The sequence below is a fragment of the Centroberyx affinis genome, unplaced genomic scaffold (assembly GCF_046629955.1).
Source record: "Centroberyx affinis isolate AG114_WGS23_722 - 3 ecotype Tasmania unplaced genomic scaffold, CSIRO-AGI_Caff_v1 ptg002337l_1, whole genome shotgun sequence".
NCBI classification, from domain to species: Eukaryota; Metazoa; Chordata; class Actinopteri; order Beryciformes; family Berycidae; genus Centroberyx; species Centroberyx affinis.
In genome coordinates this window covers 28,742-44,642 of record NW_027280604.1, presented here as the reverse complement: position 1 = coordinate 44,642, position 15,901 = coordinate 28,742, and the positions used below count along the sequence as shown (strand labels likewise).

Genomic DNA, 15,901 nt, shown 5'->3' with positions numbered 1-15,901 from the left:
CTGGCCTTGGATCAAATCCCACTGCAACCCCAAGTCTCCCATCCAGCTTCCCTACTGTCTGAATAAACCTACTAAGACAAGCGGATTTCTTGCTCTGCTTTAAAAAAAAAAGTGCCATACATGTGCCATGTAAGTAGATTTCAGACCCTGTGTCTTACTTTGTTGCCTGTTGAGCGTAAAGCCACCCCTCCTAAGAGTCAGCTCTCACATAATTCACTGTAGATTAATTACAACCCAGGGAATATCATCTTACCACTCTGAGAGTGCTTACTTGAGCATTAGCAGAACTGCCTGCTGGTGTAGTCCCACAGAGGCAAAAACTGTCTGCTACAGAGATACAGACGCCAAGTGACTACAGAAACCCTGATGAACACACAGTTACACTTCAGGTGATCAAAAATACAGAATACTAAAATACAGAATTAGTCATTTATGATGTATGGAGAAACTGAAACTATAATCCTTATGAAGATGTCAAAACGTTGGTTGTTTGACACACTGAATAAGAATGTGAGTGTGCGGACACTTTTTGTTGTGGTAGCTGCAAAATGCTGCAGCCAGCACTTCAATAATCCAAGGGTGTGTTCTCTTTCCTTCTCTTAAAACTGCAAGTCATGCCATCCAGCGCTGCCTTATACTGACCCTACACCAGTCTCAGAGTTTCTGTCTTTGCCAGTCTCTGCCTGGCTGCTGGTGAAGCAGCCACAGTGCTCTGTCTGAGACTAAATATAGCATCCCTGTCTCAGACAGAGTGATGTCATCACTGGGCTGATGTGCTGCATAACAAAAGCCCACCAATGTGGTCTCTTCTTCCAAAAACCCAATTGATCAGAGCCAATCGGCTGACAGAATCCTATGCGAGTGTGTGTGTGTACCTGCGCTACTGTATGTGTGCCTGTATGCCTGTGGGTGTGTATATTTGAGTGTGTGTGTCCGTGCCTTCACCTCTTCATCTCAGCTCCACCCTCTGCTCACTGACAGCTTGCGTGTGTTCATTTTCACAGTTATACCGAGCTCTGGCAGAGGCATTACTCACACAAACACAGCGCTACCTCTCATCACCGCTGTCTCTGCTGCACGCAACGACACACACCACAAAGGAGCATGAAAGGCGCTCAAATAAACACACAGGTACATGTGTGCGTTGGGGGAGTTTCAACGATTGTGAGCTACTGGGTATTGTGGCGGCTCTTTCAATAGCGTGGATTTGAGATACGGGCTTAGTTGGCACACAATAGGCCTTGGCTGTTCTGTGCTAGAATGTCAGCTGCTGTGCATACATGTACACAATTTGAGACAGTAACAGGATGTACTGAGTAAGTATGGATTACAGCATTTAGAAAGTGCAAAATAGCAGCAGTCAGTAGAACTTACTGGGACAAAAAGGGTGAAATTAAGTTTACCAATATATCAGTATATATGCACAATATACTGTATAACAAATGAGCAGAATATAAGAATATGAAAAAAACAATATATGGAAATTAAAGCATATATACATGAAAAATCTGCTTGAAAATACATTAACAGGTCTACAGAGGGCCATACATATCTACAGAAAGTGTCTAGATGTGTAGACGTATACATATAATTATAACATTTTTATGTAGGATGGCTGAGCCCAACATATATGTAAGTCTTAAACGTATTTTGAAACTCACTCACAGCGTCTTTTCCTGTCCAAAACTCCACTTTACATCTGTCTTGAATGAGAGGGAAAACCTGGACACCTGGAGGAGGATGGTTATTTACTTTGCGCCTGCTTTAAGCACTTGGCAGCAAACACCTCTAATGACAGAGACCGGAGAATCTGCTGAGAGGTGGGATTTTTCTTTTCTCCCTCCTGCGCATCCAATAAAACGTTACATCCGACAATTAGGAGTGGAAGCGTTGCTCGATCACAACTTTGAGGCAGCGGGCAGGGTGAGCGGCGGTGAGGGGTTTCTGTTGATAAGACACAATGCTGGATTGCGTTCTTATTTTCCACCCCACGAAGCAGCAGAGGGCTTGGGGGATTTGCATACAAATGAAGGGGCCTGTTTAGGCATGCACTGTTCTGTTTATCAGATTAAAACTATAGAAACCAAGGGGAGTGAATTTCTGTTTTTAGAATATCCAGTTTCACTTCCACTGAGCCACAAAGTCGGCGGGAGGTTGTGGGTAATGAGCTACGTCTCCCTGGGTAACACCAACAAGATAAATTTCACCAGAGACTTTTTTTCCGAGGCTTCTCTTCATATAATTCCTGTGTTTGTTGTTTTGTGACAGTGGAAAAAGGCTACATGTGATCCCATAACACAGCCGACCAGTAACCATGCAAAGGACCCGTTCCAAGAGGATGACAAAAGGATGAAAGATGTTGGGAGCTACCAGCGCATGTTATCATTCACATCTTTCGCAGATGCCGTGGGGTAAAAACAAACCTAAGGAAAGTGTGTCGGGGTGTGTGTGTGCATGTGTGTGTTCATCAGAATGCGGTTGGAATCGTCCATATGTTATCATTGGCAGCCGCAGCAGCACAGAGTGCTAACTGCTCCAGCGCAGGAGACATTACACACCTGAAGTGAGCACCGTCCCCGGCTCTTACAGACGACAGGGCAGCTGAAGTGTTTACGATCTGGGGCCAGGTTTGAATCATTACAGCCTGAGCCGTTACATCTGTACAGTGCATTAGTATGAGGCCTACGGATCAGACACGGCACAGCTGCCTCAGTATACACACACACAGGCCTTGAAGTGCAAAACAGCTACAGTCAACCCCCCCTTTCTGGGGTATAGGCTAGCGCTAGCCATCAAAAACGTCCACTGCTCTGCATCTATCCTGCACTCATCTTACTTACTAGTGCTGCAACAAACACTGCAGCCTGTTCACTCTCAATTGCTGTAGGTAGAACTGGTATATTTTAACACACAGCTATAATATTTCTACCTTTTGTCAGACATTATTTGCATTTTCACTGAATAGAGAAGTAAAACACAATTTTCTGAATGTCCACTCGGAGGTGGAGCAAAAGTGCAGCAGTAATGCCCTATAAAAGAAAAAGGCAGGAACAGTCTTGGTTGAAAATTTGATTTTGTTTTGTATGTCAGCATTTGGTCGGTCAGAGGAGGACACGAGGATAAAGAATACCCCTCTCTCAGTCAACAGATCACACAATATCAACAATCTTCTTACAAGTGATTTGGTGGGGCAGTAATGAAAACTTTAAAGCCTTTTTTCTCAGTTTCACTCTGAGCAGTTGCTGCCTTTTGCCTTCGTAGGGCAGAGTAGTGCAGCAAGCTTGCAGTAAATAAAATGTATGACTTCTACAGTGGCTACATTATGTAAATCCCACCCTTCAGCAGTCAGGAATGGGAGGAAGAGGCTGCTCACCACGACAGAGATGCAGTTGTGTCGCAGGTTGAGTTCGGTCAGAGAGTCCAGGCCCTGCAGGTTTTCCACTCTGGAGATGCTGTTTCCCGCCAAGTTCAACACCCGCAGCTCACTCAGGTGAGACATGTTCTCTATCTGGGAGATCTGGATGAAAGAAACATGAGACAAAGATAGTGTGTGCAATCAAATAAGGCAAAACAATAATCTAGATAATAACAATCTAGATACACACAGAGAGGCAGGGCTATGTGAGCAGAACACACTTGAGTGGCACACACTCATCCCCTATTTGTAGATTCCCATGCAAACCACATATTGTATGGTCAGCGGTGAACCAAGTCTAAACATCTATTTAGCATGTTTTAGGCTGTTATGATATTAGTCTTTCCAACATTTACATATTTAGCTATCTCTGCTCTCAACAGACTGTAAACTGGTAAGAATTCATAACTTTTCTAATGCTAAAAGGCATCAAGAGAGACTGGTAGCACAGCCTAACTGCAAATGTTCAGACAGCTTGGGTATATATAGTCTGAAAGTATAAAAGAAAACAAAGAGCTAAATAGTTTTGGGGTGCAAGTAAGCTAGCAACCACTGTGTCCCATTTTCTTTGCAATGCCTGGGGCTACATACATTCTGCTAAATGAAGCTAAAACAGAAATGACATCTCCATTACTCTCATGAACCTCAGAGTGAACTATTCCACGCTGCCCTGATATTCAGTTCACATCAAGCCAGTGACTCCTGTTTGACCTTATCATAGTTTCACCGTCAAAACAGTAACAAACAAGGACTTAAATTTAACTGAATAGAATGCCGGTCGATAGTGAAATCTTATCTGCCCCCGGCCTCTCTCTCTCTCTCTCTTTCTATCTCTCTCTGCCAAATCAATCTGTGGGAGAGAGGGATACTTAGGGCCCCTGTCAGAATGAAACTCTTAACTAGTTCAGGAGAATCCCCAGTGGCTGTTATTCTGACATTGAGGGGTTTGCCCCTCTATAGTGCACACTGTATGTGTGAGGAAGGGGTCAAAAGGTCACCAGTTCCCTCCAAATACAATACCCAAGGCTCGCCACAGTTCAAAGGTTAAATGGGCTCATCAGAAAGATTCCTACAGTAGGTTTGATGCAATGAAGGATAGACACAGAGGCAAACAAAGGAGGTATATTTGGGAAGATTTTTAATGAGAAGCAGATTAGAAGTGCATTCTTAAAAAAAGGAATGTGTCATTTTCAACATCTGACTCTCTTTTGAGAACGCACATTTGCGTTACTTGTCAGCACACCATATGTTAAGAACAAAACATGCTGACACAACTTATGTTATCATATGCTTTCCCAAACTAGACACAGAGATGTATTGAAAATGCACAGATGTTCAGATGAAGTTGAGGAGGGCCTGTGGAAGACGGCGTGCTTTCTAAATTCAAAGGCTTCAAGAGAGATGTTGAGAAATACTTCATCATCCTTTTTCAGCTGAAACTTTGTGTGGCTGTGTGTGGCTTCCCTGTCCAGCTGTACTGACAATGTGTGTACAGGTGGGCAGCACAGTTAAAACAAAATGACAATAACCGCAGTGCATTAAGTCCACTCCAAACAGCCTCGCTGCTGATGGATACAACAGAGTGAGGACATCGGGCTGCATTCAAATGGCTTCACACTAGTTATGTTGTGGTCTTACAGCTCCGGGGAACACCCACAGTCAACACACATTCCCCACACACCAACAGGACAGTGGTAGCCCAAAGGTTATAGAGAAGCAGGCTTGTGACTGGAAGATTTCTGGTTCAAATCACAGGAAAGGCTGGGGAAACCTAGTTGGAAAGTGTGTAAATGCATGTGAAGCAGGGAGTGGATGAAAAAGCAAACTTTTCCTGTGTAAATTTAAAAAAACAACAACAACACACTGACAGAGGCACTGCAGGGTTAACATGATCTTAGGCCAAGGCTGGGACATCACTGACCTAAGCAGGACCGGCGTCCACATCAAACCTGTCACCACACAGAAACATCATCCCCTCTATCTACGCTTGTCTCTCAGCGGAGTAGATTGGATAATCTCATATGAAAATATTTAAGGATCTAGTGTTACAGACCACAACTTAGGTGCTTTCCGTTGGTGCAGGTCAGGCATCCAAAATATGTTAAAGTGGTTTTCCTGCTTGGATTATCCCCTCTAGGTTATGAAAAATATCTTATCTGTATTGTTTATTATTTATGTTGGGTCCCTATAGAGCCTAATGCACAGGAAAAAGGTTAGTCTTCCTGGGGTCCACGACTGTATAGTATGTGAGATTGTAAAAGACTTAGGTAGTGTCTACGTAGCTTGTTACACCTTGCAAAATAATTCTTTAGGATGTGAATAAAACATTACTGGTTCAAAAGCACAATAGAGGCCTGTCTCAGAATGCTTGGAGAGTGGATACCAATGGTTATGCGGGACACGCCAACAAAAAGGGAAATAGTAACATTATCACCCCTTCCACCCTGAGAAAAGTAAATGGTTATGTTCAGTGCGGTGGATGAACAAGATCAGGGTGGACGAGGTGATAACATTACACCCTCCCCTCTCGGTGTCACTCCTCCAAAATGGTAACCACTGGTAATCACACTCCAAACACTCCCTGAAAGGCCTCTATTGTCAGGGAAGAGGGCACAAAAACAGATTACCTTGCGTTCAAGATGTCATTCATGAAAGCAAAGACTACAGCTTCCTCTCGGGGTGAGACCCCGTCCCAGCTCACCCTAACCTTGAGTCCCGTACTTATCAACATGACACTTTCCCGCACTACCAGTCAAGCCTAATCAAAGCCATGCTCTTGATTTGGATGACGGATACTATTTCTACCTTGGAAGTGAATTCAACCGACTTCTCCAACTGTGTTACACTTTATCTTTGCTTCATATACCCTGGAGAGCATCAGCTATCTCCCGTGAGTACTCAACTGCCCAAACCGGGAGGCATCACTGCCTGACTAAAGGATGCTTATTCAACAATGTGAAGTCACACTGTAACCCCAACACTTGGTCACTGAGGCCAAGTGTGGGTTGGATGTTCTACACTCCCAAAGAGAATATCCCCTTTTGAATAGATCCAACAAACTGGAAATATAACAACATCCTGCCACAGAAACAAATGGCCCTTCTGGGTAAAAAGGATAGGCTGGGAGTGATGTGAGCCTCTCTGCCAGAGGATGGGAGGATGAAAGGGGGAAAGTGATCTACTGCTTGTGGTTAGAGACGCTTGTGACAGTAGTGTGTTGGGGAAAAGCACGCACACATAAGAAAAGAACACAAGCAGCTAGTATCTGTACTGACATTAGATTAGAGCCAAGGATTCATTCATTTGTTGATTCACTGATTGATTCATTCATTCATTCACTCACTCACTCAAACTTCACTCATTTCATCATCTTGGTCAAGTGGTCAAGTCTCTGATATGTTGAAAAAGGTACTGTGTACTGGCATAAGCACACACAAGTAGACAGTGTTTTGAGGTCATTGAGTGAAAAGCAACCTTATCATTTGACCCTCAATAGCCGCCTGCTAACAAACAGCCAACTCTGCATGCAGTTTGCTCTCATTACAGATGGGGCCAGTACCGAAGATTATATTCGTTCATTCATTCTCAAGTCACTCATTTCATTTTCACGCGTCACCGGAATTGTCTCAAGTAACAGCTCTGCACTGGGAGAAGCACACATGCAGTAAGAGAAGAGGACAAGCGGACAGTGTTTTCAGGCCAACAGTGACTGGAAAGCAACCTCTGTCGGGTGGAATAACATAACATTGTGTAGTCATTGAATAGTAATTGGGATTCCGGCACATGCAAAGAGCAGCCAACATCAGAGAGGGAGGGAGTCTCAGCAGGGCTCTGAAGTAGCTCTCAGAGGAGCGGTGTAGGCGGGATGCTGGCAAAACACTAATATGACTAAGGGAAGGCTTTCTATTCTCTCCTCCTCTTCCAGGAGCTGTTAAAATCCTCATCTGACACCAGTGTTACTGACATCCTTTGACTTCTCAGGCTTTTAATATCTTTGGATGTGGGCCAGGTGCTATTGTGGAGGCTGGGGGAATGGCTCCCAGTAATAGATTTAGAGTCAGATTAATTGAAGAGCAGCATAATCTGCTACGCTACAAAGCCTTTCCCGGGCTGTTTAAAACACAGGAACAGTTGTGCCTGTTGAATAAATTAAGGTAGGATCGTTGAGGAAATGGATGTGGGAGTAGACGCCAGACAAGAGCTTATGGGTTCTGATGTCTTTCAATCCTTTGTTCTCTAACAATGGTGGGAACTGGAAGAAATGTTGAAGCACTTCATGCTGCAGTTCCTAAAAGCTGAGGTAAGTAGAAGGATGATCATGATATCCGTCAGATTCTGGCTCAAAAAGATGTTGCAATACCACAAGGAAAAGGATTCCCATACATTTTGCATTCATGTCTAATAGATTAGGGCATTCAATCTACAAAATGGAGCTCTGCTATTTAAAAGATGTCAGAGAGTGACAAGTAGACAGTTTGGCTGCCCTGAATAGGCATCATGGTACAGGCCAATGGGATTAAATAGAGGGTTTTGAACAGGCCTGACAACATTAATTCTTGTGCCTGGTCTCCTGCTGTCAAGACTGTTTGACCCTAGCACTTAGAGTGCTGCATCTAACATAACAAACCGCTAGTTACAGGCAGTGTGGAGGAGGTGGAAGAGCCATTCCACTCCTGCTGAACTTCACAGCTAGATATCACAGGCTCCCGTTACAGTATGGGCAACTAAATTAGCAAGACTAAATACACCCATGCTGTACAGTAGGCGGGTGGATAGTGGAGGACAGACAATCAAATCAACTCATTCGCAGACATGAGACAAAGTACCTGATTGCCATGCAAATCCAGGACATCCAGTTTGGACAGGCTTTCCAGACAGCATATTTTATGGACTCTGTGAAGTAAGGGGAAAAAGTAACACAATTAGAACTCTAAAGAAAATTAGCAGAAAATGTAAATAAATAACACATAGTATGTGAACAACTCATTTTTGCAAATTTCAAACAGCAGACATCTGTAAATATGTCAGTGTGTCAAAAGCCATCATATTGCTAATTTTATTAGTATCATAGACACACTCCATCTTTAGTTTCTTTTCATTTTTTTCATATCTCATATTAACTTTTCGACATTTGTTCATGTTATGTTAAGTGTTACTGTAGCAATGAGCTGGTATTTCAATGGTTGCCAGGCAGAGGACAGTTGATTGTCAGGGAAGAGTATTAAGGTTTTTTCCCTAGGGAGGCTGACCATGGTTTACACAGACTTTTTGTTCTGGAGTGTCCATATGGGTGTCTATCAAATTGCAGAGGATGTAAGGTTACAGTCTCTTGAAAATGCCAACAGGAACCTAAATCTGTGGTATGCTTTACTCTAAAGGAACCGCGCACGGCCCTGAAAGCAGGTCTAAAAAGACAAATGTCATGTTTTACAGAGTCTGGAACAAAACCAGACCTCGTCTGTAAGATCCTGATAGCATTCACTGTGATTTGTGACTTTAATCTCCTTCCTGCCGACCTTTTGAAACCAAAACGACATTAGACGAACACAGAGAGGTATGGTTTTGTACTGAAAATGTGCACCTGCAGGAAAACACTCATCTATGTCAGCTGCCATGTAGCAGCGGTCGGCGTATCAGATGGTAAATCCAAAAAACAGAATACTGAATATCCCAGAAGTAACATCTTCATCAATGCAAAGGAAACAGAAACACTAAGACAAATCTGACCTATTCTTGTGTTTGCTTGCTTGTGAGGCCAGTGACGACAACTAACCTGTTCTTCCCCAACATAAGGACTCTGAGAGAGCTTAGAGCTTCAATGCCAGTCATTTCAGAGATGTGATTGTCATAGAGGTCTAGGAAGACCAGGTGCCGCAGGTGGGACAGATGCTGGATCCTTGTGATTAGATTGTGCTGTAGGTTAAGAAGTTGCAGTTTATCCATAATGCCCAGCTGGGGGCATTCTTCCAGATAACATCTGTAAGATTAAAAACATTTTCACCATTTAGGCCAAATATGGATGTTGATTACAGTGAGTCTACCATTGAATTGAATGACTCATACAATTGCATTCTGCATTCAAGGCATTAGTCAATTCATTATTATTCCAAATTATTGATTCAGTACTTAAATATATCTATTGATTGATTTATTATAACTCTAGCAATGGTAAAGTGGTTCCTTATCAACACACACACTGATCTTTTGAGGCTAGGGGCAGATGTTTTAAGGGGCTGTGCTGCTCCCTGGTGGCAATCTGTAGCACTTGACAGTTTAGCAGCATACCCTTTTAAATTGGATTACATTATATAAACAGTATTACTCCCAATGGGAAATTATTGTCACACTGAGTACACAAAAACAACAAAACACAATCACACAGGGAGGTCACAAGAAAAACAGTGAAGTAAAGATAACGTACAAGTGGCATAACAATAATAACATGTCATATCAACCATATGTCCAGTCTACAGTGTGAGCCATTAGAGGAGCCAGCTAAAGCCACATGTGTTATGTACTACAGATAAAACTATAGATATAACTGTCTAGGATCTTTATGTGAACAAAAAGCAAGAAATACCTGTCCAGGTCCATTCGTTCACAACTGCATTCACGATCGTCACAAGAAAACAAGGTGGTGGGAAACCCAGGAACTGGGCTGTCACTGAATCCTCCTGACTCACCTGGTACAGACGTTACACACTGAACTCAGCATACACAAAATATCAAAGTGTAATGTAAAAAGCAATTTGCAGAGTACAAATTGGACATGTAAAGATCATCAATAAAATTACGTTTCCAATTCCAGAGGATTTAGCAGGTGACGCTGCCACATTTACCTGTTGGCTTGGGAAGGTTTAAGGTGTTACGATAACAAGTGGCCCCCGCACTGTGGGTCGGTCTCCTAGGTTTGCTTCTAGCTTCTTGTTGTGCAACATCTGAGACTGCAGCCAACCCCATTGGAGCACCAGCCACAAGTGGTACAAGACTATGTGCAAGAGAATCTGCAGAGTCACTGACAAATGCTGGGGGTGTCTGGACAAGCCTTCTCCTGTTGTGTGCATAGGACCTGCTGTCTAGAGAGGAATTAAGAGATAATGAACTGAAGCATCCCCTAAAATTATTTACGGAATTCATCATAAATTATAGACTTTATTTGCACAGTGCTAAATGATAGAAATTGTATTGATTGAGTGATTGATTGGTTGGTTGGGTGGGTGGGTGGTTGATTGGTTGATTGGGTGGGTAGGTGGGTGAGTGAGTGAGTGAGTGAGTGAGTGACTGACTGATGGGGAGTTTGGGTCAAACAGTACCTGATTTTGGAGGATTCATTGTCAGGCTGATGTTCATATTTGTGTCTTTTGCAAGGTCTTTAGAGAATCTGAGGTCTGTCTGTCAAATGGGAAATATGATATACACTGAGGCATGCATCGCAAACAGAGAATAGTTACAGTTACAGGCTTAAACATAGCTGGTCCTTGAGTCAATGCCTCATCATCACTCACCGGCCTCTGAAGTTTCTCTGGTACTAGAGGTTTCACTGCTGTAAGGCGCAACTTGTAACTGTTGACCTGTGGAGATTAAAGTATACTTTAATTTAGCTAGCTAGGTTAACTAGCCTACAACACACACGGCTCTAATAACTGAATACGTTTCTCTGCTCCGCCTGAGACTGAACTTTTGACAATTTAGTTAGTTCATTAGACTGTGCAGCTGTGATGAGAGTAGCTCTGTACCGTGGGGCTGAGAAACGTCCATCCATTGTTGACACCAGCGTTGTGTTTTTGAGAATGCATTTTTCTCTTTCTTCAGTGCCCCCTCGCCGACTGCGCAGCTAGCTAGCTAACGTTAACGTTTACAGTTATGAGCGACCTCAAACGTCAAGAAAAAATGTTGTATTTCAGTTTTGGTACAAACTTCAAACGTCTCAATTCCACTTTTAAGAGAAAGACGCGAGCTATTCATACAACAAGAACGTTTGGGTTTCGTTTTTGCTTTTACAAAACCGATGCTCATCTTTGCCGCAGACCATGGACACAAGGAGGTTTTGTTCAGACACCACAAACTTCCTCGGAAACGAGCATCGTTTCCATAGCAACAACGGCGTTGCATGGTTACGATTACTTCCGGTGTCACTAAAAAACACTCCTCCAGGAAACAGAAATTACGATCGACAGGTTCCTCTCCTTTGCTGAAGTGAAAGGCTTTGCTTTGCTTTGCTTTGCTTTGCTTTGCTTGTGGAGTTACTCAAACAATTTGGCATAATTCATTCATTATTACATTTAGAGTAAGGCAACAAAATAGACATACAATATAAATAGATAAGGATAGCAAGATACCGTAGAATTTTTTCATTTTTCCTGTTCATAGATTTGAGTCTTCTGAAATGTTTACACAGTAACCTAGTTAATTTCTAAACACGGACAACAGGGGTATATTTTTATACATTTTGATTTGTGAATAAAGAATTTACCGAACAGTAATACATTATCAATTATAAAGTCTTCTTGTGATCTAACATCACACCGAAGACTACATTGTCTCTGTTAAAAGGGGTCAGTGGAAATATTTTGGTCTCCAGTCAATCATACATGTCTTCCCAGAATTCTTGGAGTAAATACATTAGAAAAACAAATGATTTGTTGTTTCAGTTTCATCATTATAGAACATACATTTTTTATGGTCAGTGTCGTTGAAACGGTTCAGATGTTCTTCCTCAGAGGAAATAGTGAAGCAGTGTATTTGTACACTTTTTGAGGAAGACTGGAACACTCCTGGGAGAAGTAAAGCATGGCACCTTCTTCCCCTGGCGACCACTAACTGCCATGGGGCAAAGCTAGTGTTGGTAGCCAGCTTGGACATGTGGGTGCAGTCCAGCCTCTCCACCCTTACAAGAAAGAACTACAGTAATCAGTAATACATTTTAGAAAGATACTCGATGCATGAAATGTTTGTAGGTGTACAAACTACATATGACAGTAGTACAGTGTACTTTTTAAACATAATTCCACACATAATTAAAACAAAATGATCTTCTTTTTAGTAGCCTATTTGCCACTGCAAACATTTCAAGCCTTCTTTGGGTCTTGTTCTCAGTTCCTATGATCTGGATAAAGGAAAAATATCGATGATGATGATGATGACTGCAACGGCATTGATGCAGGTAATGTAACACAGAAACCACATTTAGCTCTGATACCTGTACAACTGTGACTGTTTTTAACATGTGGGCTCAGTGTCAAGCTTATACGAGTTGGTACGCGTCCTGCTCCATTTTTCAGATATCTTGGAACTATTTTCTGCTGATTCATCTCTGCCATTAGCTTCCTGTTCAGTGTATCCAAAACCATACCCTGGGCACTTTGTACATCACTCATTTGGAAAGTTGCTGCATTTAACTTCAGGCTAATCTAAAGATCTCCTTTACAGATGTTAGATTTATTAACAATGAGTACCACCTAGTCTGTGGCTTATTGTGTACTATGAATATGTGTATTGTGTGTGGAAAACAACAAAAGAAGCAAATTTCCAAAGGCCAAGGGGTTATTATTGTGTTGCATTACATTGTATTGTATTCATTTATTGTATTGTGTCATTGATGGATAATGTTTTGGCCCCATTCTTTATATCAACAAAGTGTTGGAGCGCTTACTTTGCTGTGATGACAATAAAAGCCAGGTGACCGCCCATATAATCTCAGTAACAAGGGCCGAGGAACACGACTTAACATTATGAAAGCGGATAAAACAGGTTGTGTAGTATATTGTCAGCCTTTCCACTGGCAGTGGTAAGTGTGGCTTGCTGAAAGAACATGAGTCCAGATTCATGAAAGGGACATCCCACACACTGCCTGTCACCATCTATTCACACAGCCCAGGCTGACACTTATTATAGGATGTGATCATCAACTGCTTGTGTGACAGGCACATAATGACATACCGCTATGTCAATTCCAGCTGTGTATAGATGTGTAGCTCTATGTATATTTCACACAGCTACATGACTTCCATAGGATTCAGTCGCTCGCCAGATGAAAGTCAGACGCAGAGGCATTAAAAGCTGTTTTTCCCTTTGTCACCTTTTATCTGCGCCTATATCACAAGTCCTTGTCCTAACAAGACCTGTTGCCTCATGCCAAGCCGTCGCCGTAAACATGAATTTATTCTTAACTGCCCTGCCCGGTTATATAAACATTGAATAAAAGCATGGTCTGCAAGACATCAAAGCCGAATTATGAATGTGATGTAAAACACAAACAATCTTTTTTTTCTTATCAAGGTTAAACCCATTGGTATCAAGGATCTCTTTCACCAGAGAGATAAAAACATGCAGCAATGACACTGAGATCAATGCAATTTGTTCTTAAGTAGTATACCAGGGGAATCCTCCAGTCAGAAGTCACTTGGGTGCAGCAGCCTATAAATATCTAGTGTGACTCAGTTTTTAAGGCGTGACATACAGCATAACAACAGTGTTGTGCTGGTTGATTGAAGAACATACCAACTGGTGGCTTTTTTATTTGAACAATGAAAAAATACACAAGGCATAATTGTACCAGAAGCGCTGATATTGTTGGCAGTGGCACTCCACCAGCAATTACCACCATGATTGGCAGAGTACATATAGATAGAAACAGAGATGGAATCATGGGAATGGGTGAGCAACATACATCTGCTGCTTTCTACAACCTGGCTTTAGCTTGACATTTTACCAGCCAACGTCTAGTGTGTGTGTGTGTGTGTGTGTGTGTGTGTGTGTGTGTGTGTGTGTGTGTGTGTGTGTGTGTGTGTGTACAGTGGATTTTTCTCTCAGTCAATCCATTGCCCAAGCATGTGTCAGGTTTTTGTCTATCCTCGGGAGCTGGAAAACATTTCTGCATTCTCACAGAGACAGAGAGATAGAGAGATTACTTGACAGCTCTGTGTCAACGATTACAAGCTCCAAATGCATTATTTAGGCAACAACTTGGTAAATAAGAGATGATAAAGCGACTTTAGATCCAGATAGGGGAGACCGGGGATGGTTGTAACAGGGGTTAGTTGTAACACTGTCGGTTTGACCAGTCAGGAATGAGCTACAGTAGTGTGATCAATGTTATACTGTATATGCCCACTTCCTTCTTGAGCTCACAGAAGTTTCATGGTTCTGTCTGCAACACTGAGGATTTTACCAAAAGTCCAATGTTTACCTCATTATCTGCTATATTTTCTTCACAGACAATTCTCTGGCTGTGCACTAGGCCTACAGCGCTCTGCTTGCTACTGTAGTGTTGGTGTGTTCTGGAACAAAGTATTTTCCACAACTGCGACAGTCTTTGAAACCATTAACGTGCATACAGGAGCAGTCACACACACACACACACACACACACACACACACACACACACACACATACACAGTGTTTATATGTTGAGATGTTTTAAAACAAGAGATTTTCAGTTTGTGCTGAAAATGTAACAAAAAATGACAAAAAAAATTGTTAAGAAATGTGTGACATTGAACAAAAGAGACTTCTATGTTTGTAAACAGATTTTTAGTTTTGAAAATGTTGAGGGCCATTTTAAGTTTAAAGTTTGAAGAAAAAAATATCTATTGCATTCATTTAGTTTGTTGAAAAATTGTGTTTATTCAAACATTCATTGAAATTCTTGTATAGATTTCACAGTGTGTGCTGGATTTCAGCAATTTTTTCTCATTGTTACATCCATTTCCAGGTAGTGTTACAACTCACCCCAGTAGCAGGGTAGATTGTAACACTAGATGTGTAAAGGACTATTATTTGTAGTATACAAATAGCAGAATACAAATAGCACAAACACTGAAATCGTTACAACCATCCTCTGCCTCCTCTATTTACAATTTTCTCCATCTTTCTCTCTCTCCCTTATTCCTTCTTTACCTCTCTCTCCCTCGCTCTGTCTCTTCCCCCATGTTGCTCTGTACATCAATAGGGGTGCTGTATGGCATGTGGTGCAGAGAATGAGTCAGACAGTCCACCAGCTGTGAGCCTGGCTTGCCAACAGGGAGGAGTAAAGCTATTTCATGCAGGGCTGGCAACAGCCAACAACACTGTTGTGGGTGATTTACAGGTTCATTAGGATGCAAGCCAACAAGATCAAAAAAATTGGGTTGGATGTATACAGATAACTATTTGGATGATTGCACGTGATGATGATACTCCCAACTGTTTACCTATGCCCTTTTACCACAAAGCAATCAGTAGGGTTCAAGATGACTGAGACGAGTTAGTCTCAATATGGGGTCTGAAGGAGGTTCCGGTGGGTCCCCCAGCAAAAGACAATGGTGTAATTTCACTATTATTTCATTAAAGTCAGGACAGTTACAGAATTATATTGCCTATCTTGATCAGAGGTTTCACTCCATAAGTACAACAGTTGTCCAGTTCTGTAATAAAATCATTGTAAAACAACCAAAAATCTTCTCATATGTGCGACCAAATCTTCTCAAATGAGGGTCCAAAGCCCAA

The 15,901-nt window shown here is 42.0% G+C and overlaps 1 protein-coding gene across 1 annotated transcript in view; it reads right to left on the bottom strand.

The window, feature by feature from the left end:
- LOC139655818 (leucine-rich repeat-containing protein 49) overlaps positions 1-11,211 on the bottom strand; it is a 42,193-nt gene extending 30,982 nt beyond the window's left edge. Inside the window, exons 1-7 of the mRNA XM_071533186.1 lie at positions 11,152-11,211; positions 10,921-10,986; positions 10,729-10,807; positions 9,996-10,098; positions 9,189-9,392; positions 8,242-8,308; positions 3,374-3,517 (exon numbers count right to left, since the gene is read on the bottom strand). Coding sequence (XP_071389287.1) covers positions 3,374-3,517; positions 8,242-8,308; positions 9,189-9,392; positions 9,996-10,098; positions 10,729-10,807; positions 10,921-10,986; positions 11,152-11,211 — 723 coding nt within the window. The remainder of the gene's footprint in view (positions 1-3,373; positions 3,518-8,241; positions 8,309-9,188; positions 9,393-9,995; positions 10,099-10,728; positions 10,808-10,920; positions 10,987-11,151) is intronic.
- Between the last annotated feature and the right edge of the window lie 4,690 nt (positions 11,212-15,901).